Source organism: Perca flavescens, chromosome 12 (assembly GCF_004354835.1).
Source record: "Perca flavescens isolate YP-PL-M2 chromosome 12, PFLA_1.0, whole genome shotgun sequence".
NCBI classification, from domain to species: domain Eukaryota; kingdom Metazoa; phylum Chordata; class Actinopteri; order Perciformes; family Percidae; genus Perca; species Perca flavescens.
Window position 1 is genome coordinate 25,188,953 of NC_041342.1, and position 25,374 is coordinate 25,214,326.

Genomic DNA, 25,374 nt, shown 5'->3' on the forward strand with positions numbered 1-25,374 from the left:
GTTTTTTAAAAAGTGGGTAAAGAGCAGCCTGAAGAGCAGCATATGATAATGGGGCCAATTCATGGCCCTTTAGAGCCATAAGGCCAGCAGTGAGCGTAATGCTACTGTCACTCTCACTGCATGTAATGTGTGCAAAGGAAATGCTGTGGTGCTAGCTATAGCAGCTAACCATTTAAGCACATTTAACGATGAAAAACGAATCCCAATCAAATGTCAGTGGGGAATTTGTGTCATTTGTGCTGTTATGTAATCGCCATTGAGAAACAGCTGGCAAAAATATCACAGCCATTATAGCAGCAGCCAGAAAGTGGAAAGACTAATAAATGAATAATACATTTGATGTATGTTGTATTTCAATCAAAGCCAATCAGGTAAACACGGAGATCATAGCTGGGAAACAGCATTATTACAAAGGGCAACTTATTGAAGAATGGTAAACTATTACATAATCTTCATCAGGAGTGAATTTGTTCTAATCCCATCAAATCTAGCTTGGCTGTTGTCATTTTAGAGATTTGTCGATGTTAATATACTGACTCTTATTACCACAGCAATAACATGCGGATTCCTAATTTGATAACTGTTGGTCAGCTGGTGAAATGACAGGGTTACTGATTATTCCCTTCTGCCATATCTATTGATCTTTGGGAACTCCTTCTCCTGATCCAGTATTAAGTCATTATCCCACAGATGGATGTCCTTATTGTGAGGGTGACAATTTGTTTCGTCAGTGGGAATCTGAAGTGGTATTCAGTTTCTGCAGTCCATGTTCTGTACAGACAATAACTGGAAGTGACCTCTAGACAAGAAGTAAAAGAATCAAGGACGGCATGAATTTTAATACGCTCTAGTTAACTCTACATGTACTTTTATAAGAATCAAGGTGATTTGTCCCAAATAATAAGAAGGCCGCTTGTGTATAACTACCAAGGTAATGAAGACTGTGCTCACCAGAAAAACAACAGCAGTCTTCAAAAAAAGAGTGTTTTCCTGACTTATGACCTCTTTTGGCGAGCAAATTGTGGGTAAAGCATGATTAAAAAGTGATAAAAACATGAGTAAAAAAATTTGTAAACCGTGTGTAAACTGCAACCCTTTATATGGACTGCTGTATTGATTAATCCAGACTTTGTGTAGACAAGCCTTAAGGGAAAAGGTTGGGTAGACTTTGAAACTAGAAACCGCTGTTTAAACCTGGTTCCTACCTTGTTTAACCATGACAAGGATCGTTCTCTGACCTTTATCAAGTAGTTTTAATCAGGGCCGTATCTACTGTACCACAGAGAACATTAAGGTCACGTGCTCTGTATTTTGTCTGGGTATTTTAGCATCCTGGAGGGTTTGCACACAATACACAACTTAAACATGTTGTGTATTGTTTTTCTATTTAGACATTCATTGTGGGAAATGTACAGAAAATATAATGAATAACAAAAAAATATATATATATATAACATAGAAACAGAAAAACCAAATAGTATATATAATTGTGTTTGGGGGGTATGGAGTAGCATTGGGGGCCACAACCTCAGTATTTATCAAACTCTAGCTATGAAACGTATCCATACAGGTGACAGACCAGGAAAACGAGAAAACTCAATCATTTTTGTGATGGAAGGCACAGACAAATAACCTGTTTAGTTGTTCCTGTTGTAGGACTTGTTGGTGTGAGAAACCCTTGTGTTGCTTTTAAAAAGAATTAATACTTAAAAAAAGACAACAATCAAAGACCCTGCTGGGTGATAACTTTGTTTGCTGATGCCACTCGGATGTGTGAACCGTAATCCTGATCCTCAAAGTGAAACAACCTCCCGTTTGTCTCGCTGTGATGTTGTCAGATTTACAGAATTCATCTGACTGAGTGTTGACCCAGATACTGTCGTGTTAAAGTGCTGGCTATCTTTTATTCTGTCAACCCAATGTGTTTGTGCGACGTTGTTCTCGCTCGCATTTACAGGTCTATCTGATTGCCTTAGCTGCAGATAACAGCTCTGTTTGAATGAGCCTGTCTGTTCTGTGTGCGAGCCAAATGGTGATATCTTACCCTTTCCCTCGCTCAATTTCTATCTTCCCTACCATACATATTCTTGTCAGTGCAGCTGGTGGCCGCTGTGTCTCCGTGTGTGTTAGGTTGAAGTAAAGTGGTAGGTGGATATTTGAATTTATGTGTGCATGTGTGCTTTTTATGCAGCAATGCGAGTTCACAGATGTACTCCCTATATACATCACATAGGTGCATCGGGTGAATCATAAGAGAAATGTAATGTGTGTACCCTACTGTATGTAAACTGCAAAGCCAGCAGAAGGACTCTAATTGTGTGCTGCTTTAATGGGCCAAGCACTAAAAGTAAAACCAACATGTTTAAATATGATGGCAGTGGACAGCCTGTTATCTTGATTCATTCTTGTTAGCAGGAGGAAGGAATGGATGACTCAGAGACTAAAGTGGATGTTTGTGATGATGAGGCTCATGTTATCAAGTTCAAATGTCTTTTCATAGCTGTAATCTTTGCTTTTTCTTTATCTCTGTTCCTTCTGTGTTGTTCTTTTTTTTTTAGTTAATTTAGTTATCTTTTTACAGAAGGTTTTCTGGCCACATTTCTACCTGGCTTTTAATAACATCTCAATGCAGAGTGCTCAAACGCACACTCTGCCTTTCTGCTTTTATCTCTCTCCTTCATCCTCTCAGTTCTGTTTAATTGAATGCCGCCTTATCTGAATGAAATATTGCAAAAAGTTTTCTCAGCACAGGTGGAGAACAGCAATTTGAAAAAAAAAAGGGCCAAAAGACAAAATCAAATGTTCAATGTTTACGTTTAAGTGTATCAGCGCTAATGAAATGACAAAGATGGCTTCCCTAATATGTGCCGTCGTCATGTGTCTCTCCCAGGTATGTGGTCCTTCTCCGTTTCCGAGCTGGCCATCCCCGGGGCTGAGATAGGGCGCATTTCGGCGGCCGACACCGACCTCGGCGAGAACGCTAAGCTGGAGTATACCATCCTGGAGGGGGAGACCGGGGAAACGTTCAACATCACCGGAGTGAACCAAGAGGCGGTCATCACGCTCAACAAGGTGAGGGGAAGATGACAGAGACAGAGGGGTGGACAGATGGAGGGAGGGGTTGAAAAAGGGCGTGTACGAGCGGAGGGGAGGAAGAGGACAGAAGGGTCCTTTGGATGTCATGAGAATGAAAACAGCTACGATGGGGGTGGGGGGAGCACATATAGAAAGGTTTGTAAAGGTAAAAGAAAGGACAGGAGAGGAGAAAAAGAAGACATGAAAAGTAGGAGAGGAGTTGACATGAGAAGAGTTTTGTTTTGTCTATGTTGCCTAAGCCCGTTAACCTGGAATTACCTGGATATACTGTAGACAGAGACACTGTGTAAGCCTATAAGATTTGACATGATTCATATCTCAGCAGCCTTTTCAGTGAGGATTTGAACAGGTGATCTATATTCATCTCACCTGTTCTTCTTATTTGACTCCCATCAGATAAGACTGGTTTGATGAGTTTCTGACAAATGAATTTCCTGCTTGATTCACTAAGAACCAGCCTCCTTTTTTTTAATCAATATTTCCATCTGTTTAGAGCAAACATAATGACGCATCCTCACAAAACGACACATCCAGATGCAAATGTTTGCAGAGGCTGAGTTGAGTATAAATTTGCAGCAAGAATGTTTTGACCAGTGTTGAGGCGTTTTTGACTGCTGCCTTTCAGCCAAGATTTTCCGTGCGGGGCGTTTGCATGTACAGACGGATCAATGAGGCGCTGCCTTTCCATCCTGAGTCCAGCTGGCTCATGGTTCCCTTTAGTGTAATAATAGATGATTTCAATTTCAAACATTCCCCTAAGCTGCCTGTCAGCTCCAATAATCACATGCTTATGAAAATATGTATGCACGATGGGGGGCAACACCCACTCATTAGCAGTATGGCTTGTAACATACATACGTATGTGTGTGTCTCATGGCAAGGACGTGGGCCTCTGCGCTCACATGTAATGTAGACTTAATGTAGAGAGGGGCTCTGTGTAAGAGGCATGTCGGAGATATGATGCTTTCATTTCAAATGAGCCCTACAGAAGTGCCTCAGACACTTATAAAATACATGTGTGTCTCCATTAATGCTGTCAGCCTCCTCTCTGATCTAGGGGATGACAGTCATGAGAGTGTGTGCTGTGTGCTTGTTGTGTATTCTGTGTAATATGCACTACGCAGGGTGTTACAGTATATGCATTTCAACGCAAGAGTGTGTTCACGCATTTGTGTATGCTTGTTTATTCAGAACATGTGTGTGTATTATGATGAGATTGATCTACTTGACTTTATTAAGAATAAGGCTTCTCATAAATGGACTGAAGGCAACAGGCAGAGTAGGGAAGGCACTAAGTATTGTTGACAATAAGAAAAACGTAAAATATTGCCACCCATATCGTTGAAATATAAAATATTGGTAATTTTGTCCAGAACTGATATGATGAAGGCTTGTGGAATAAAAGAGAAAAATATTCCTTGTTTTGTCTAAAACCCCGCAAAATCCAGAAAACAGTATATCCCTACACTTGAAGGGAGTTTTACATTTTTAACTCAACTAAGCTGAAGAAAAGTCTCCAAACTAGTATGCCCATAATATTATTTGAAAACTCATCAAATATGGTCCTGAAGTTTCTGAAATGTTTCCAATTGGGAGATTGTTTTGGAGAATAGAAGACAATCTGCAGAAAATAACAGCTTTTTCTATTCAAAGCCTATATTAGTGAAGCTGTGAGTTTGGGATGTTTTTACTGGTGAGTGCACACTGGTGTGTTCTCAAAGTCAGGTAGCCAATGCATACTGGAGTATGTGCATGCTGTATGTGTGTGTGTGTGTGTGTGTGTGTGTGTGTGTGTGTGTGTGTGTGTGTGTGTGTGTGTGTGTGTGTGTGTGTGTGTGTGAATTCATCACCGTGCTAGTTCTCATCCTTGGGGTTTGTAGGATTCTTTAAAACCACCCGCACCTGGAGGTGGTGTGTTGAGCAGGATTTCCAAGCCCACTATGAGCTCCTTTGAAGAGAAGCAGAGAGGCAGGGAGAGGACTGGATACGGTAAGAAATGCAGAAAGAAAGAAATCGAAGGCAAGGACCCAGGAATGAGAGGAACGAGTAGGGATGGAGAAGGAGAGAGAAGATGGAAGTACTGAGGGAGGCATTGACAGCAGAGAGTGCAGTATAACAAGGGAGTAAGAGCATGAAGGAACCAGAGAGAGGAATTGCAAAGAGAGAAGTAGAGAAAGATGCAGAGACAGCAAGAGCTGCGAAATCAGTGACATAAATTAGCACAGCTAGAGACTGAGCGGCACAGGGAGGAAGACATACCCATCCAGTAGGACAAGCAGGTAAAAATAAAATTAAATAAAAAGGAGAGTTAAAACGGTGAAAAAAAAAAACAGGGAGGGAGGCAGAATGGCAACAACAAGACGGAATGAAGAAGTGAGAGCATGGGGGGGAAGAGGAGAAAAAAATAGCATCCTGCTGTGTGTAAAAGGAGAGTCGATCAATTCAACATGTGTTGGGCGACTGGCAAAATGGGCAGGAAAATGACATGTAAACAAACACAGTAAACACCTCGCACCCGCAGTATTCCTCCCACCGGATTCAGCCACAGTGATCTCAAAGACACAAACAAAACACACAATTAGTATTACAACATGGCCTCCTTCATGCTGTTCTGTGTTGCTTTAATCCCTCTACGAAGGCACCGAGAGAGGCAGATAAATAGATTAGACCAGCGTTGCTTCTGTGGGTGAAATATGAGATAAATGAAGACTCACAGGTTACATGTGGATTCATTTTGGATGCTTTCAAGCTAAGTTGAGCACAGATGCTGCAAGGCACCATTTTGGAAGTCAACTGTAGCCCTATAGCAGTATTGGGATTATGTGGGAAGGTGGGTTTGCTACAGAAAACTCACACAAATAGAAAAAGATCTGACTTGAATAGGTTAAAAAGGGCTTTTGCCTTGCAGGGAATCCACGCAGGACTAATAAAAAACATGTAAGATAGACTACAACTAATACAATCAAAGGTCCCATGACATGGTGCTCTTTGGATGCTTTTATATAGACCTTAGTGGTCCCCTAATACTGTATCTGATGACTCTTTTATATAGACCTTAGTGGTCCCCTAATACTGTATCTGAAGTCTCTTTTATATAGACCTTAGTGGTCCCCTAATACTGTATCTGAAGTCTCTTTTATATAGACCTTAGTGGTCCCCTAATACTGTATCTGAAGTCTCTTTCCCGAAATTCAGCCTTGGTGCAGAATTACAGCGACTAGAGCCAGTCCCACAATGAGCTATCCTTAGGATGTGCCATTTCTGTGTCTGTAGCTATTGAGGAGGAGAGGGGGGCAAGGTGTTTGTAAAGCAGAGAAAGGGGAGGTAACCTTGCTCCTTGTGACCTCATAAGATCGGCCCATCTGAGCTTTCATTTTCTCAAAGGCAGAGCAGGATACCCAGGGCTCGGTTTACACCTATCACCATTTCTAGCCACTGGGGGAACATAGGCAGGCTGGGGGGAACTCATATTAATGTTAAAATACCTCATAAAGGGAACTTATCATGCCATGGGACCTTTAAAAATAAATAAAGCGTTAAATTAGCGCCAATCTCCCCCTCAGTTTCCAGTCCGTGACACAGAACAAAAAAAATACAATAAAAAAGCCTTTATTTAATGCTTGCATAAATGTTTAAGTGTGTTAATATTAAACATGCTCCGGCATCCATTTTCCAGAGGCAGGAGCCTTTCAAACTGTGAAGAATTTTAACAGGGGAACCAGATGATCTGTGTGGCCCCGGAGAAGGAAAGATTTCCGAGCGGAACAATTTGTGTTCCAACAGAGTCAGCCTTGACCTTGCTGGTCATCTCACTGCTGTGTGCTGAATCTCTTTAACCCTTGACCTAAGATGCACACTCCCTCACACAGGCAGCAACAGATAACGGAGAAGCACACCTACACGAGCACCAATAAACCACGGAGAGAGATATAGCTACAGAGGCACACATCAATATAACTCACTTGACCTTGCGGCTCCATGTTTAAACTGTAGGGAATGAAGGAGAAAGAGCTGCAAAGAGGCGTGATTGCTCATTTGAGACGGAAAGGCATGCTGCGGTGCTCGTCCTCACCTCAGAATGATGTGTCAGATGATGGGAGGTGGGTTAGTGGGGGGGGGAGTGTGTGATGACAAAATGGAGGAGAAGGCAGACGGCGAGAATCAGACAGATGAAGATGAAGAAGACTGTTGGAGACGTGCAGATGAGCAGAGGGAGGGAGAGAACACGGTAAAGGCATGGAAAGGAAGGCGAGGGCTCGGCGGAGGACACGAGAGGGAAGCTGGGTCATTAACAGCCTGCAAGTCAGGGTGCCGACTGAAGCTGCCTGCTGCTTATCACTGCTTATTTACTGTGAGCCCCACAGAGACCCCCAGCAATAAAAAGATTTCTCTCCTTCTCCCATTCTCCCTCTATCTCCCCCTCCCATCCCCACCGTCATCCCCTTCTCATCATCAGCCGGTGTCTCTCTGCATTTTATTACTCTCTCTCTCTCTCTCTCTCTCTCTATATATATATATATATATATATTTTTTTTTTTCTCTCTCTGTCTGATCTCTCCACACATTTCCAAATATGCAGGGCAGGGAGACACACAAGCTAAAATGCAAGTAGATGCATAAACACACACACACACACACACACACACACACACACACACACACACACACACACACACACACACACACACACACACACACACACACACACACACACACACACACACACACACACACACACACACACACACACACATACACACACACACACAAAGCCTCCCCACCCCATTGCTCGCTTCCTCGCCTCGTCCTCGCTCTGGTTTGTGTCTAGAGGCCATGTCAGACAGCGTGTGTTGTTTGTCTCTGGCTCTGACTCAGCCCAGGTCTGCCTCATGCTAATTCACACACACACACACACACACACACACACACACACACACACACACAAACACACACACACACGCACACACAGTGGGCTGCACATCCAGAAGACAAGATACATGCACACACAAGATCAGCCACATAGTAACGCACACATATGAACTGTTCCTCCATTCAATTTAAGTTGCTTTCCTCTGTGTACTTTCTCTTCTATGTTGTTTTATGGTCTCTCGTTCTTTTATTTTTTTTCTCCTGACCAGTCAGCTCTGCTCCACTAGTAGTTATTTTTTTATTAAATATTGCTGATAATGAATGTACATATTGCTGCTAATAGATTTTTGATACAGCATGTGAACAAGGCCACAGCGTAAGTAGCAGGTAATTGAAGAATTAGCATAACGCTCTCAGGTAGGTACAGTAGCTCCTTGACATTGCTCTGCAGCAGTGCCCCCTAATGGCCAGAGGCTAACATTTATGGAATCTCTAACTGATGATGATGGCTGAGGTTTCCTTGAAATTGAAAGCTTATTATTTGCTACAACGAGGGGCAATTAAAAGAAAAGGAAAAAGACATAGATTGTCTTTGCCATCAACTGATGGACGCAGATATTCAACATGCAAATCAGACGTGATGATTTAACAAAGGCTCAGTGTGTTTTGATTGTGAGAGCATTTATAGCCACTGATGCAGCAAGGAAACTTAAAAAAATAAAAGAAACTATGATAATGCCCTGAATTCAAAACACCTCATTACACTTGTATACTGAATTTAATAGCATGGAAAGTCGAATCACTCAATGCAATACAAGGCTTGTCACAACATCATTACTACGAATCCAGCAGTATCCCAATTCACAAGGTTCCCTTTTGAGGTATGTTTTCAGGGTGCTATGAGCTGTGTAAGCCTGCTATTTGAGCACCTTTCATTCATCTTACCTGGGGGACAAGCCAGCTCGTGCATGTGCCAGTTTTCCGTTTTATTATTTCCATATGCTCTCACTTAAAACGGCTGGCTAATCCTCGGTCACACGCCAGCAGCGCGCCCAGGATTATCTGTGTTTGTTTTCTCACGCGGAGGAGAGATTGTGTTAATCTCCTCAGAGGGAAAAAGAGAGAGAGAGATGGAGAGTGCAAGAGGAAAAGAAAAAGAGAGACCAATGTCTTGCTCATACTGTAAGTTGGAAAAAAAAAAAAAAATGGGGCATCTGAGAGTGAAATAAGACAAGAGACAAGTGACAGAGGGAAGGGATGGCAGCAGAGGAAGAACAAAGTCAAAAGGGAGATTTAGAAGAGCCTTTGTTCTCTCAACTCTGCAGTTGTGCTTGTTGGCAGAAATGTCCAAAGCTGTGTTTGTCATCAGACAAATGTGATGTATGATCTTGATTTTGAATGCACAAAAACAAGAAAGAACTCCAGCTGCCAAGGTGCCGAACACACAAGCACGTACACACACACACACACACACACACACACACACACTCTTTCTCAATAGAGCACGCATGCCTATGGGTCGGCCTCTCCAAGAACAAATACATTATGTATCGGCAGTCTAGCATGCAGGTGAGCTAATTAATTTCTGCTAACTGTGAAGCAAATTTAAAAGGGAAATTGTAAAGAGAAATTAGAATTTCAAAAAGGACATTGGCAGCATTGCAGGACAGGAGAACGTTACACTTGTAGAGCATGTGTGTGTGCGCGTGTGTGTGTGTGTGTGTGTGTGTGTGTGCATTATATAAAACAGAAAATCAGCAACTCCTCACATTTGAGAAGCTGGAACCAGTAAATCTTTGCTTTTTGCTTGATCGTTCAAATGTTTAATCAATTCTCAAAGTTGTTGTTGATTCATTTTCCGTTTACCAACCGACCAAATAATAATAATAACTTTAATTTAAGCACTTGCATGTACACACATTTTCTTAATTTATTGTTTTATGATAATGTATGGTGGAAGAGGTCCCAAGAAGAGAGTGTGTTTAAAGAGTAACTTAACTCAAAGTAACTTTTTAGAGTCACTTTATTACACTATCTTTCACTTCCTGTGTGAAGTATTTAAGATGGAGAACTTCAACTGAGAATAGAACTACTACAGTAGTATAAATGCTGCCTCTACTTCTTGTAAGATATTAGATTACAGTGTTGACCAGTGTTACAGTGCTTGTGTGTACAGCCTCTCTACCACTCATTCACATCCCCTTTACTGTCACTCTCCACTGCCTCTGCTACCTCTGCTGTAGCCTCGCTAAGCTAATGTTAAGCTAGCAGTTCAAACGACAAATAGGCTTCATAACTTATCAGTAACAAACAATCACTGGGTCCTGAGCCTTTATCCCAAATGAAATCTCTTCTACCTGTGTAGATGCAAGGATACAAAGGAATTTTCAAGGCTTCTCATAGCCAGGTACGAGTCTCCATGGTGACTGCAGAGACGCCCTGGAGATGATGTTATAAACAAGGGTGTTATTTTTTATGAAAGCACTGGGTGGTTCAGTTTCAATTTCAACGTAGGAAAATATATTGCTCATGGCAACTATTTGTCGACATCGCAGCTATTGGCGATCTGCACTACCTCTGAAAGGGAACTCCCAAATCCATTCTCACAAAAACTAGTCCGTCCAAGTTTCAAGTCTTAAAGGTCCAATGTGTGGGAATTTCTCCCATCTAGCATTGAGATCATATATGGCAATCAACTCTCTCGCACTACGCAGTTCAAAGTACGTATTACAGCTATGATAGCCTTCACGCTTCAAAAAGCCGGTCTCTTGCTCTTTTCAATATCCTTTCTGGGCGAAGAAGACTCCTGTTCCTGAAATTTGGATTTTGAACATGTGTGGTCCTCCATGTTTCCTTCTTCAAACTTGCCGGGGCCGGGAAGCTACCATAGCTACCCATTAGCAGCATTAGCAGCACCTGTGAGTTTATCATGTGACAGCGAAAACGCGAAAGGCGGAGCAGTATGTCATTTATATCCCTTACCGGCTAACGTATTTCAAGATGGCGCATGAATATGGAGCGTCTACCATAGCGTCTACCCCAGTTCATGCAAATGCAGATGTCAAATTTCAGGCCAAAAGGAATACTTGGAATTGATGGTGGAGGTAAATATTCATGAAAAAGGACAAGTTTGTGAACGGGCAACACAGACTTTGAGAATGAACTAAACATGTTACACACTGGAACTTTAAAATAAAAGATACTGTTTTGTCCCCGAGGGGAAACTGTGCTTGGGCATTACTGCTATGCACAGCTGCATAACGTAAAGGCCCTGAACACCCAAACAGGTGTTTTCAGTTACAGTAATCTGGCTGATTAGACCTCTTCCCAGGACTGTGTGGGTGTGTATGGACTGATTGATTGACATCTTCCTGAGTCTCTTGTTAACTCTGTTGCACCTGTTAGGGCAGGACAAATGACAGCTTTATCATTCTAATTGGTAGCAAGGATTTGTGACCTAATAAATTCCCATCTAAGCTCAGGCCCACTTTCAACCTGAGCAGAGGTCTATCAGCCAGAGTAACTGAAATCTCCTGTGTGGGTGTTCAGAGGCTTTTAAAATAGCATGTACTGTAGCCAGAAGAAACAGTAATACATTACAAAAGATATGTAAAATATTGCATATGCCCTGTGAGATAAAATATATAAATACATAGGCATTATAAAATGATTAAAAAGAAATCTAAAAAACATATTAGATAATGCCTAAAACCAAATATTAATCTTGGCCGTCAGTGACTCGGGCGGAATTGAATTTCAATTTCAGCCAGGAAGAAAGATGCTTCAGGTGGCGCTACTGAAACGCGAGCTGTTACCAGATAGTATAGACATCACAAGGAGAGTTACAGTTATATTTTTTTTACCATCGGATGTAATATCAAAATGGTTGAAAAATGGCTGTGGTGTGTGTCAGAGTTCAAATATATATATATATATATATTTTTTTTTTAATAGGCGAGTGCCTGTTCAAGCCTAAACTCAGTGTTAAGTTGCTCTTTAAGGTATTTATGAAGTGCTTTTCACAGACATAAGTCACAGATTGCTTTACAGGGGCATAAAACACATAAGACACAATACGTAATCAGACACAATACACAATAAGTATTACACAATTATACTTAAAGTGCAGAGCAAGTGCAACTTTAAGGTGTGTGTACGTGTTCCGCAAGAGCCACCAGAGCACTTGTGTGTGAAAACATTTGTGAGGAGTGTTCACATCGGTTCACACACACACACCAGACAGAAAAACACAAAACCGGTCGGGTCGCTGTGTGATAAGTCCTTCCTGTACAGACGAATGAGGGAGAAGGATGAGTGTGTGCGTTGGGGTTTGTCAGAGCTGGCCCCTGTCGCACACACACTAAGGGAAAAAAAGATGGGTGGTGGGTGCGTAGGAGGGTGGGTGATGGAGTGTGTGAGCGGGCGAAGGAGAGGGAGCGGTGTGATGGAGTGCTGGATTGAGGGAGGGCGGGGGGGTGATGAGTGTGTGCTCACAGTGTAAGTGACATCTCTCCTCCTCAGACAGATTGTCTCTCTCTCCCTGTAATGGGGACCCTGTTAGAGAACCTTTTCCCTCCGTCTACCCACCTAAACCCCGTCTACACACATACACTCATCTCCACAGACAAATCATTTTGTTTATTTATCTTTTCTGCAGCGATTCCCTCAAATTGCCAACATTTCAACGTCTTTCAATTCGCCCTTTTCTCTGCATAATCTTTAATCAATCTTCACCACTTCTTTCTAAAACTGCTGATTTTTTTTGTGAGGCAGGTTTACAGCTCCAAAAAGGGAAGAAAGAAACCAAGAAATAGAAAAAGAAAGATCCGAAAAGGAAGGAGAGAGCATGAGCGACAGCATATCAATATTCTCACTGCCGCTGGGATCCTCAGAATGTTTTTTTTTTCCCTGTTTGAATCTGACAGTGAATATTCTGCATAGCCGGGGAGCCTATTTATCCTCTGTCCAACATGGTTCTCTGTGCCAATCACACTGAGATGATTCATATGCACAGTTAAGGACACACACATACTGACAAAGGATCTGAGGACAGACAGCCTCAAAAGAACCACTTGTACTTCCAAACACCAACACCTCAAACAGGAATTTTAAACCCAGACCGAAACATGTTGCATTTCTGAAATGTAGTAATCAACAACAGATGTATGTCAGAGTGTGTGTGTGTGTGTGTGTGTGTGTGTGTGTGTGTGTGTGTGTGTGTGTGTGTGTGTGTGTGTGTGTGTGTGTGTGTGTGTGTGTGTTGATGGTGTTTTAAGCCCCCAACTCCTTCCAGGCAGCACTGCGACCATTGACTTCAAGGCACCTAACCCTAACCCTAACCTTAACCATAACCATAACCATTGCCTAATCGACTTCAAGGCAGCGCTGCTACCGTTGACTTCAAGGAACCTAACACTAACCTTAACCCAAACCTAACCCTAACCATAACCATAACCATAACATTGCCTAATCCTAGTGCCTTCCAGGCAGAGAAGCTGGGGGCTTAAAACACCGATAAACGTGTGTGTGTGTGTGTGTGTGTGCGCGCGCGCGTGCAAGTGGATGTATGCGATAACTTGCGTGCGCGCCTCATGCCCTTGCTAATAATCATCTCGGCAAACCCGATCAGAGGCTCTTTGGCCCCGCTGGTGGGAGTGCGGTACGCAATCACACGGACACCTCAGACAAATAGGCTTCATAACTTTTCAGTAACAAACAATCACTGGGTGCTGAGCCTTTATCCCAAATGAAATCTCTTCCACCTGTGTAGATTCAAGGATACAAAGGAATTTTCAACGCTTCTCATAGCCAGGTACGAGTCTCCATGGTGACTGCAGAGTCGCCATGGAGATGATGTTATAAACAAGGGTGTTTTTTTTTTTTTTTTTAATGAAAGCACTGGGTGGTTCTGTTTTCAATTTCAACGTAGGAAAATATATTGCTCATGGCAACTATTTGTCGACATCGCAGCTATTGGCGATCTGCACTACCTCTGAAAGTGAACTCCCAAATCCATTCTCACAAAAACTAGTCTGTCCAAGTTTCACTCCCACAATGTTTCACAAGGTCTAAAACTACTCCTACCAACATGTTTGTAACATTATGACAAAACACACTACCTGCCAGGTATCCACCAACACAGTTCCAAGTGTGTTGCAAACACTGCAGCACCAAACAATGCAGGAGCGAGATAAAATGTTGAATGCAAATATCCTCATGGTTACATCCATCTGTACCGCATTAGATAGCAGCGCTAATCTTATACAACTCCTACAAATACAGCATCAACATTCAATTCCCTGGCAGTGAACGCTACAGCTATACAGTGTATCCTCCAGTCTTAGCATGTCAAGAATACGTTTAAGCAATATCAAACCGACATGCACACATGTAGTTACTTCCGTGTCAGAGCTCTCAAAAATCCTTTCAACTCTTCAATGCTGTAACTTCAACTCCTCATGAATTTCTTTTCCTACTTCACACAAACCCACAATCTAAGCATCCACCCACAACAACCGCACTCACAGTATCACTTCAAAACTCCAAACCACACACCATGTAGGGTAACCATGGTATTATTTACTCCATATCATTCTCAGCTGATTTTGGATGTGACCATTCTCTAGCCTGTGTGAGCTTTTATTGTTAAAATAATTCATTATTTGCCCTCTTGCCGCTTTTGATATGTAATTTAGCAGTTATCTTTGGAAAATGTATAATGTCTTTGGACATTTGCATAATTTCTTGCTGCTAAAAAGTGTCACCCTTCTTCTTTCACAGTGAGTGCATATCTAAATCTTCGAGGATTATATACCTCTACATTTAAGATGTTTTTACCCTACCAACTAACCCTTCTCTATTGTCCTCCCCAGGCCGTCGACTATGAGAGCCGGAGCTCTTACTCCTTCTCTGTTGAGGTCCTCAACCCCATAGTGGATCCTCGCTTCTTGCGTCGAGGCCCCTTCAAGGACCGGGCCTCCATCAGAGTAGCAGTGCTGGATGCAGACGAGCCTCCGAGGTTCTCCCGAACCCGATACCTCATGGACGTATCTGAAAACTGCCCGCCGGCCTGCACTGTGGGCCGGGTCAGCGCTGTAGACCCCGATACCGGTCTTACCAATAATATCAGGTACAGTAACCGGCCTCTTTTGTAGTACTGTTTAATATTTCTTCCAAATTTAGCTAATAAAGATTTATGTGGGTACACTCAGATAAAGCTGGTCTACCTTTTACTGTGTCCTTTATTATACTCTTTATTGAGGTTTGTGGACAGTCTTGTATTAATCAAATACTTTTGGAAAATTTGCTAATTTGCTTTCTTGCTGAGAGTTCTCTAGCCATTTAGTCTGGCTCTTTTTCTAAATGTTAAACAATGAGGTATAAGGTGAAAACTAGTGAGCTTTAGAGGTGCTGATAGGTGGGTTTTGTTATCTTTGGACAGAGCCAGGCTAGCTGTTTCCCCCTGTTCCCAGTCTTTGTGGGTAGATGCTAGTATGTAGGCACTGAATGAGTCACCGAGCGAAACTGGCATACTGTGCAAGTCAACAATTAAGTTAGCAGCTAGCTATCTATGAAGGGTTATGGTTAGGTTTCAAGACTGGGTTTGGGTTAGGGTTACATCTTAATGATTATAAGGTGAATCACATCATTTGTAATGAATTATAAAGTATATTATTGCTGCTTTTGGCTTCATATCTATTCACTACAATGTTGCCTTGTTGCAGGGTTCAAATAACAATCTGTGTAAAATATCAAGCACTTAATGGTGCTGATAGTTGTATTTCTCAGTTTATTGAATGTTTTGGAGGATAGGATTTGTTGTTTGGTTGTTTTTTTTTTATATTGATTGTTGAATCTCGGGAATAAAGATTTTTAAGCCTTAAGGGGAATAGCGTTTTTGAAATTTAAACTCAGCTCTCTAACTAAAAGAAACAACACACAACAGTAAGAGCTAACCAAATAAATATAGGCCAACCAAATGCTCACTTGGTGTTCCCTTGAGCCAACAGTAACCGCATAAGTTTTTTTGCGGTCCAATCTTTTCCCTTCTGTTTGCAGTAGGTATTATCTGGGAGGCGAGTGATTTGCCTGTGACAACCGCAGAAAACCGTGTCCCAATTAGCACCGGCAAAATGCTAAGAGTGAGTGTGTGGGGAGGAATGATAGTTGGTATATTCATGGAGATATTAAGATAATCGGAGTAACTTCAGAAGAGCTCCTATCAGCTGCGATAATCTCCCTATATTAATTCTTTGGCCATTTGAATGCAGACTTCCTTATCGCTCCCTCACACACTTGCCCTGTGTGTTTCTTTCACTCTGCACCCCACTGCCATCTCTGCTTGCTTCTTCCCTTCACTTTTCCTTTCTATACTCTACTCTATGCTCCTTCCTCATATCACTTGCATTCACCTTCCTTTTCTCAACACAACTATCTTTCTCCTCCCACCCTACTTTTTCTTCTCCAGGTTCTCCATTGATCCCCAGTCAGACCCAGAGGCTCTGTTTCGTATCACCCCAGACACCGGCCTCATCACCACAGCCATGCAGCTGGACCGGGAACGGGAACATTGGCACAACATTACTGTCATCGCCACCCAGAGAGGTCAGAGATCACTCTTTGTACACCACTTCACACTGAGCCATCATAAGAGCTTGTCCGTTGGATCCTTTCTTTTATTCAGTGCTAAAACTCTTCAATTAAACCAACGTTTTACCACCACTGACACCTGCACCCACTGATGAGCACAAGAGTGTAAGAGGTTTAAGAAGGTGTAAACTGTAAATTGTACGGTATCTGAAAAGCACAGTATCCAGTGTGTGATGCAATTCACTAAGCGGCTTAGCACTCGAATCATCAAGCCATGAGGGGAATGTTTGGCTCCACAAATAGTTTGTTACAGCTTGCCTGAGGATTAATTGATCTATACTGTGTGACTTATCTGATGCTGCCATAGATCTGTTCTCATAAGGATTCAAGTGGAAACAAAGAATTAAAGCAACAAATCGAACAAAGCCAGAGAAGAACGGTAAACACCTTTCAGTTTCCAAGCAGAGAATTTCAGATAAAAGGACAATCACAATGTCTATTTTGTCACTTTTCTGGAGCTTTTAACCATGAACAAGGTGATGTTTTGTCAACTGTTATTTCCAGGGTCAAGAATAAACTTTGAAACAAATAGGTGCTTTATATTACAGTAATAAACCATTACCATAAACCATAAATCATTTGGTGATCTCCCTCGAGATCCATAGTTTGAGCCATGACAGTGGGGGGGGCGTGGTAGAGAGCATGGACTGCAGTGACAGCATGAGAAACAAAACACGTAATGTGGTTGGGTTTAAAGGATAAGGCTGGCAATATTGTACATTTTTGTTTTTGCCTACACATTCATCTCTCAATACTTTTCGATTTCTCTTATCTGTCTGCGGCAGTCATTCTCGGGCCAATTCAATTCCTATTGAAAAAAGGGTCATGAATATATAGTTCCATTTTTTTTAAACAGTAAAATAATCTCCTAAATACAGTTTGGGATTAACACACATGCGGTGCTATATAGAGTATCCATGGAAGTAGGTTGATGTGGGACTGACTCAAACTACCGGACCCATGTTCACGATATGGAAAAGACACATCAGCCAATGAAAAAGAGTGGCCTCATTGATGTGTTTTTATTTATTTTTGGACAACAAAACAACAAGGAGCTACATGGATACACAGACAATTGGTAGATAATCGGTTACTGTAACAGGATCAGTTATTTGTTGATTTTGGTCTTTTCATGGGATTTGTTGACAAAAAGAAAAAGATATATCATCAGATCCCCTATCCTTGCAGGGGACATATGCTCCTCTTTCTATGTGACATGCAGGGTCAATCATATACAGCCCCCTATTTGAGTATATCAACCCACAGCTTGAGAGCTCATGCAAAGGTGCGCCATATTTTTCTCCCCAGCCAATCAGAACAGACTGGCTTTTTCGGGTGGGGGGCTTAAAGAGCCAGGCACTTTAGCAGAGCATTTCAGACAGGGGGTGAATACAGGTATATTGAGACAGACAGTATGAGGAAAATAATGTTTATTGTGACCTTTTGAAGCATGTAAACAGGTTTGAGTAGAAACCCAAAATACTGTACAAGTATGATCTTGAAAATGAGCATATGTCTCTTTTAATGGTCATATTCGTTTTAGAAAGCACTGACAAATAATGTCTTTCTGCTGATAGTGGTGCCAGAAAATGCTCATACATGTATGAATCATTTTGGAAGGCAATGACAAACAACCTATTTTCTTGATTAGTCTGAATGACGTTTTTAAAATTAACACCAGCCTCCTGCTTAATCCTGGCTCTAATTGTCATTTTGGCAGGTCCTACGATATTATTTGGATCTTCCTCTCAACCCTAAAAAAACTTCAATCAAACTAGTTGGTGCCAAAGTGAAAGTATTGCTGAAGAATGCTGTCCAGTTGTTGCTGTGTGCAAGGAGAGGAAGTTGTTTTCCCTGCCAAGTCTTGCTCTGGACAAAGTTAATCTTTACTTAAAATCTACTCAGGGCTCCTTGTGGCAGCAGTGTTGCTAGGACTGTGAAGGCAGCACAGTGAGTGCTTGTCTTGAATAATGAGCTCTATCTAATAAACAGACTGTTGGAGGCTGAGTTGACACAAAGCACAGTAGGAGCCGTGCCATGGCCACAGGCAGGCCAGCTCACCCAGTAGCATTACAGCAAGAGCTCATTTTCAGCTTTTCAGTGGTGGGAAGCATTCACTGTCATCCGTGACACAGTGTTAATGCTAGGTTTGAGAACATTATGTGGGTGTGTGTATACGTGCGTGTGCGTATGTGTGTGTGTGTGTGTGTGTGTGTGTGTCTTATTTACAGAATGTGTGGCCCACTGTTGCCTGCTAAGATACATGAGTGAAGATGTGTGCTGGTGAGCCTGGATTGTGTTTGAGGAGCCCAACACAAGAGCAGCATAACATGTAATGGTAAATGTTCAGCTCAGAGTACGACTCTGTGCGTTTCAAGCGTGGCTGATAGAACTTCACGTTCGAGTGTGTGTAAATATCCAAGTGAATGGGGTATGGGAGACCCTCTGACAATCCGTTTAAACTGCGCCCTTGTGTAACTGCATGCACATTGACCGCTTTCTACATCCCTCCTCTAGCCTAGAAATCTAGACGCACCCTATCGGCAGCAAATGGGTCTGGCTTGTCAGGCTATCCCTCCTCTGCTTCCTCTCTCTCTTTGACTATGTGCTTTGGCTAAAAATGGAACAGTTTGATGTGGAAAAATGTAACTGCTATGGAACGTCAGTCGGACTCCAGCTGGGAGCCTCTTTGCTGTAACACAAGCCAAATGAAACTAAATGTACTTCTGTATATTTAGCCAGTTGTGTGCTTGCTAATGGGATCTGAGTGCTGTTGAAGTTTCTGGACAAAGACTGAAAAGCTTGATCTCGCCTATGCGGACAATTGAATGGATTTAATGGAGTGCCAACGAGGCACCTCTGTGTGCGCACACTGGTGTTTGTTGCATTGGGGAATTGTATTCATATTTTTTTTTTCTAAATACAGCTGTCTGCAGGCATCTTATAGTGCTCTATTGTAAGCTGCCTGTTTCTGATTGGCTCTTTCAGACAATCCCAGCCAAGTTTCCAGAGTTCTGGTTGCAATAGAAACATTAGACCTGAATGACAACGCACCCGAACTCGACAGGCAATACACAACTGCCATGTGTGACTCATCCTCCATCGGGCAGGTCAGTATGTTGCGTTTAAGTGACCTTTTATGTCAATGTATTTGTCTGCATGAAAAGTTCTGTTAAAAAACTACAATTTAAAGCCCCTATGAGTATAAAATGATTTTAATTACATCTTTCAAATTCTTCTGGAACAAGCTTTGTTCGTATAAAAATGGGACAATCCCAGTGAAAATTGCTGCAGTCTATTCATCCTTTTCCACTGCAGGAACATGTCGAAACATTGTTTAAGGTATAGCCATTGTCGCCAGTTCTGCTTTGTTGGCAAAGTTGGCAAAAAAACCTAGTACCAAAGTCTCACAAGGTTCTTAAAAATCAGTTTGTGAGGTGAATCAATTTGCATTGCTCTCTGCCACAGTGTCTTTTTCATTATGTCCATCAGATGGCGCCAAATAAAGACATTTGTGGGTTTTGATACATTTTAGTTTTTTTTCTGACACCCATGGTCCCTAGAGGATGAATCCTACCGACTATAATGATCCCCTGCCTTTTACTCTAGCACCACCATGAGGATGGCATTTATGGTTTTCAATGAAATGTCCCCACAATTATTGGATGAATTGCCATGAAATTTGGTACACATCATCACATTTAATTTAGCGCAGTCACCGTGTCCCCATCCGCCTCAACTGTACTTTGTGTTTAGTGCTTATCAGCAAATGTTAGCATGCAAACATGCTAAACTAAGATGGTGAATGTGGTCAACATTATACCAGCTAAACATTAGCTTGATAGCATGGACACTGTGGGCATGGTAGCATGCTGATGTTAGCATTTAGCTCAAAGCTAAATGCCTTAGTACAGCCTCACAGAGCTGCTGGCATAGCTGTAGACTCTTAGACTTGATTAAAAGAACTTACACTGCTATACTTTGCCAATAAAATGTACTTGCTTTAAATCAACATACAGTTTTTTTTGTAAACTTTGTATAGCCTCAGTATTACCACTTACAGAGCATGGATTTATACTCATGTATACTCTCTTCTTTTGCATATGGCTGATTAGTATCCTTGACTTTTTTAGTTTTAGCAGGTTTTAGTTTTGTATGCCAGATATAAACCATATAGTATGTTGTACTAAGGCACTAGGGTAAACAAAACATGTACAAATATTCATAATGAATCTGGAAGTTGACATCATTATTATTATTATTATTATTATGACAGAGAAAACACACATATTGTCCTTTATGTTCATGTACAAATGATATGATTAAAACCTGGCCAAACTGTAAATTTGTCATTATTTTGTCAGACAAGGGCTTAGATGAGACGTACAATTCTTGTATTTCAAACAGTGATGTCTCCTATAAATAAACATAAGCTACAGTACTTCAAAGCTGTTCAAAGCACATCATACAAGGATTTGCCTATTCAAGTATAGGAGCATATACATTTTAGTAGTACTTAGCGTTATTTATTCAGATATGGCAGCATACCGCTATGGTGTGCCCATTCTCTATGGAGGCAGGTGTACCCTCCATGACCTGTTATCAGAACGCAGCAGCTCTTCACATTGTAATTAAACTTGAGTCTCCTCTTACACTGTCTCTCTCTTTCCTGCCATCCGTCTTGCTTTATTTGTGTTCTTGTCTATTTTTCTGCATCATTGTGTTTTCACTTGATGCTATCTCAATTATAGAAATCATCTCTGTGCTCCTCAATCTCTCCCTGGAAACCATCCTTTGCTCTCTCTCTTTCTTTCCTCCAACTTCAGTATTCCACGCTGGCTCCATCGCCATAATTTGGTGTCTTGGCCCATCTGTTGTTTTTCCTGGTGTTTTTCATTGCTCTGCTTGTGTCTTTGTTGTTTCGCCACAAAATCTGCGATTCTGTGGCAACGACATTGATTTGTTTTTGCCTGTGATGTTGGTGTTTGTGTGTGTACTGCTATGTGACTGAGCAGGGGAGACAGTTCAGGAAAGAAAGATTACGATATGGTCGAATGTGTTCGGCTTGTGCGCGCATGTCTCTGTATATGACAAGTCATTAGCCAAAACGTGTTTAAATATTCACACCCAGCAACTAATAACATAATGCGACTGTACATAACAAATGTTCTCAAGGCCTAGAGACACTGACTAACTCGCAGGGCATGCGGCACCCTTCATCCCTGCATTCAGTCTAGTAACTAGCGCTCGAAAGCTTTTCTGAAAAGACGTCTTGCATAATGACGACCAGAGTTTTTCATTAAAAATAAATTACCCATCAGCTTAGGCTGCGGGAGATTTTTTAGATTAATTTCGTTACGAATGCCACTGAAGGCTGGGTGCAGATGCTATTACTAAATTGAAAAGCCACACTGCACTGTATTTGTGCAATTTGGTCGATTCACGTCAGACACAGTTATTTATTGGGTGTGAGTATCAGACACAGCCTCTATACTAATTGTTTGGCTTGTTTTGATTCCTGCTGACGTCGGCTAATAGTTTGTAGCTAAAAGCACTCTCTGTGTAACTGTTTCTGCCATTACCTTCTTTTTCTCTACTCCCGGTGTCCCCCCCCCCCCCACACACACACACACACACACATATATTAACATCCTCCCCTCACCCAATCTCCTCTGCTCTCTCTATCTCTGGGTTTCAGGTGGTGCAGGTGTTGCGAGCGATTGATAGAGATGAGGGAGGGAATGACAGCACTGTGTATTTCAGCATCCCTCCGGAGTCCAGCGCCGCCCTCAACTTCAGCGTCAGGGACAGTGGTGGTAGGCACTCAATCTTTTCTTCTCTCTGTATGTCTCTTAATTCCTTTTTTTTTTTTTTTCCCTTGGCAGACACACTCTTGTTGTTTTCCTACTTTTTTTAAGGCTCTCAATCCCACACTTTCTTTCCGCCTTTCTCTTTCCATCTTCGTCCTTTCGCTTAGTCTCTCTTTCTTATTTACCCTCTGCCTCATTCTCTTCTCGCTACCTCCCCCTTCCCTTTTTCTGTCTCTGCCTCTCTCTTCTACCATCCATCTCTTAACTCCGGTGGCTCCATTGTTTTGCTTTGTTATGCTCCTCTCTTTTATATGTCCCTCTTGTTTGCCTTCACATATCCTCTACATCAATCTTCTCCTCCCCACAGCCACATATACATACTGTTTCCAATAAAAAGCTTTTGAAGAAATCAGAGCTGCTTCATTTAATTTACTTCAGCTCAATTGAATTTTGCTACTTAGTATTTGTTTCTAGTACATTCGCTGTCTGTACCGGTTTCATTTCCCTGCACAAGTGCAAACATACAGTACTGGATATACAGTGCAAGTACACACTAACGAATAGACATATACAGTGCAGTACAAACTTGTAAACATACACCTTTACACATGTTGGGCTTATTATTCAAGGATGTAATGTACTACTGCATCAAATCATAATTGCTAGGGGTTATTTTTGCGGAATAAAACTTTAAATAAATAATACAAATTAAATTAAAGTTTCTACATTCACTAACTAATATGTACCGGGCTACATTCAACACAATTTTGTGTCTTAGATCATATTCACATTCACAGTTTTTGTGCATAAAGAAGAAATAATGTATTCACAAATATGTATTTTGGCAATTATTCATCACCTGTGGAAAACAAACACAGGAATGTTTGCAGACTGCGTTTCATACCAAAAGACACAGTTTGTATCCTTGAGGCCTAACAAACATGCAGAATAAAATATAAAACATTTGCAAAGCTGACATTTTTGAATTCTTTGAAACCTGCACCATTTACTGTGCAGTGCATCCCTGATCAGCAGCTAATAGTCTTCTTTTTTTTAACTCTTGCTGTTTTGCTACACTTTTTGATGCATTTACTGGACTGTTACTGTTTAGTTGCTTGAATTAATGTATCATGTTAGCGAAATATGTCAGTTGTCCAGAACCTGTAACAAAACGCATATATATTTTCTTCAAATACATTTAAAGGTCCCATGGCATGAGAATTTCACTTTATGAGTTTTTTTTTAACATTAATATGAGTTCCCCCAGCCTGCATATGGTCCCCCAGTAGCTAGAAATGGTGATAGGTGTATACCGAGCCTTGGGTATCCTGCTCTGCCTTTGAGAAAATGAAAGCTCAGATGGGCCGATCTGGAATCTTGCTCCTTATGACTTCATAAGGAGCAAGATTCCAGATCCAGATAACCTTTATTTTCTTCGTCCCATTTTGAATGCAACATTCAAATTACTAGACAAAAAATTACAATTCAACAATTAATTCTGCACTCGCCTGTTAGCGCCCTATAGTGGAACCAGAATGGAACTGCAACCAGTTCAGAAGCCAGAAGTATCGAGAGAGTGGAACTTCTTCCCTTATTAGAAATTCTTTGACTCCGTAGAGATGAGGGGAACAGCAGAGTTGGGTGATAAGTCTCTGTGGGTTCGGCAGTAGGAGCAACCCCTTTTACATTATACATAGTTAATTGATTAGTGCAAGTTTAAGCAAATTGTACTTTTTCTAAATGATACAAAAAAAAGTTGATACTTAAATTATCTTGACATGTGTAGTCTGTCCCTTGGCTGTGCACAAATCCTCAGTTGTTTGGGGAATGTCTACTATACTGATGTTTAACGCCTGATGGTACTGTCACATTAAGCACTATGATTTATAATAGCTGATGACCTTAGAACTCATTGGCAATCATTTTCACCATTGGCCTGCTAATCATTCCTAAACTTGGCAAAAGCATGAGGAGCCAACCTGCTCTGGTCGGACTGTGGATCTGGAGGATTAACCCACTGACATTTTGAATCACAGGCCTCTTTGATATGTCATCCAACAGTAGAACAGAGAAAAAGAAAAACATGTCCTGTTCTCATATGGACAGCTTTTCTGACAAAGGCATGCTGTATTATTTGCTTTGTTAAAAACGGTAATACAATCTTCTCTGCTTTGTGATTAAGAGCAGAGAAGATTGTTTGGATAATTGAGTCGTGTTTATATGACTTTGCAGTGCCTTTCATGCTGATTAAATATTGTTTGTGTTCCCCCCTTATCTGTGGCCTTTTGTATCCTTTCACATTTATTTTAGAAGAAATCAAAAAATATCTCCAATGCAGACACTTCACAGCTCTTGTGCCTAAAAGTAAGAGGAGTCAGACCAATAGAGGCCAAAGCTCTTTGTCTATCCTTCTAAATTGTGTTGTTATTGATGAATTCTAATTTTAAAAAAATAAAGGTGTGTGGGCTTATTACGTGTTCCATGTGTAAAAACAACCTCTTGCTGCCATTCAGCTCAGGAAAAAATGGGAAAATTGCTTCATGCAGTTAACAATGGATGAATTGTCTTTCTTCAGGCCCCACAGCGAGCCTGGTGCTGCTGTCCCAGCTCCAGCCACTGTCCCGCTCTGCGTCCTCCACCCTGACGCTCCACGTGCCGCTGGTCCTGAGGGACGGGACGTCGGGCCTTACCAGTACCGGGACGGTCACTGTGTCCGTCTGTCCCTGTCTGAGAGGAGGGGCACGGGCCGGGGAGAAAGAGAAGGACAAACAGACTGAGGGCGAGTGGGACTGGGAAAGAGAGGCGGTGTGTCTCCCTCAGCAGTCCACTCTGCCTTCCCCTGGGCTCAGTACCGCCGCCCTGCTGGCTATCCTGGCTTGTGTTGCCACACTACTGGGTAAATACTTTGATACATAGAGTTTATGAAGAGACATGGTGATGAGATCACCAT

At 41.7% G+C, this 25,374-nt stretch overlaps 1 protein-coding gene across 1 annotated transcript in view; it reads left to right on the top strand.

The window, feature by feature from the left end:
* cdh24b (cadherin 24, type 2b) overlaps positions 1-25,374 on the top strand; it is a 150,692-nt gene that overhangs the window by 116,522 nt on the left and 8,796 nt on the right. Inside the window, exons 6-11 of the mRNA XM_028594338.1 lie at positions 2,891-3,072; positions 14,838-15,094; positions 16,433-16,569; positions 19,603-19,724; positions 22,313-22,430; positions 25,000-25,320. Coding sequence (XP_028450139.1) covers positions 2,891-3,072; positions 14,838-15,094; positions 16,433-16,569; positions 19,603-19,724; positions 22,313-22,430; positions 25,000-25,320 — 1,137 coding nt within the window. The remainder of the gene's footprint in view (positions 1-2,890; positions 3,073-14,837; positions 15,095-16,432; positions 16,570-19,602; positions 19,725-22,312; positions 22,431-24,999; positions 25,321-25,374) is intronic.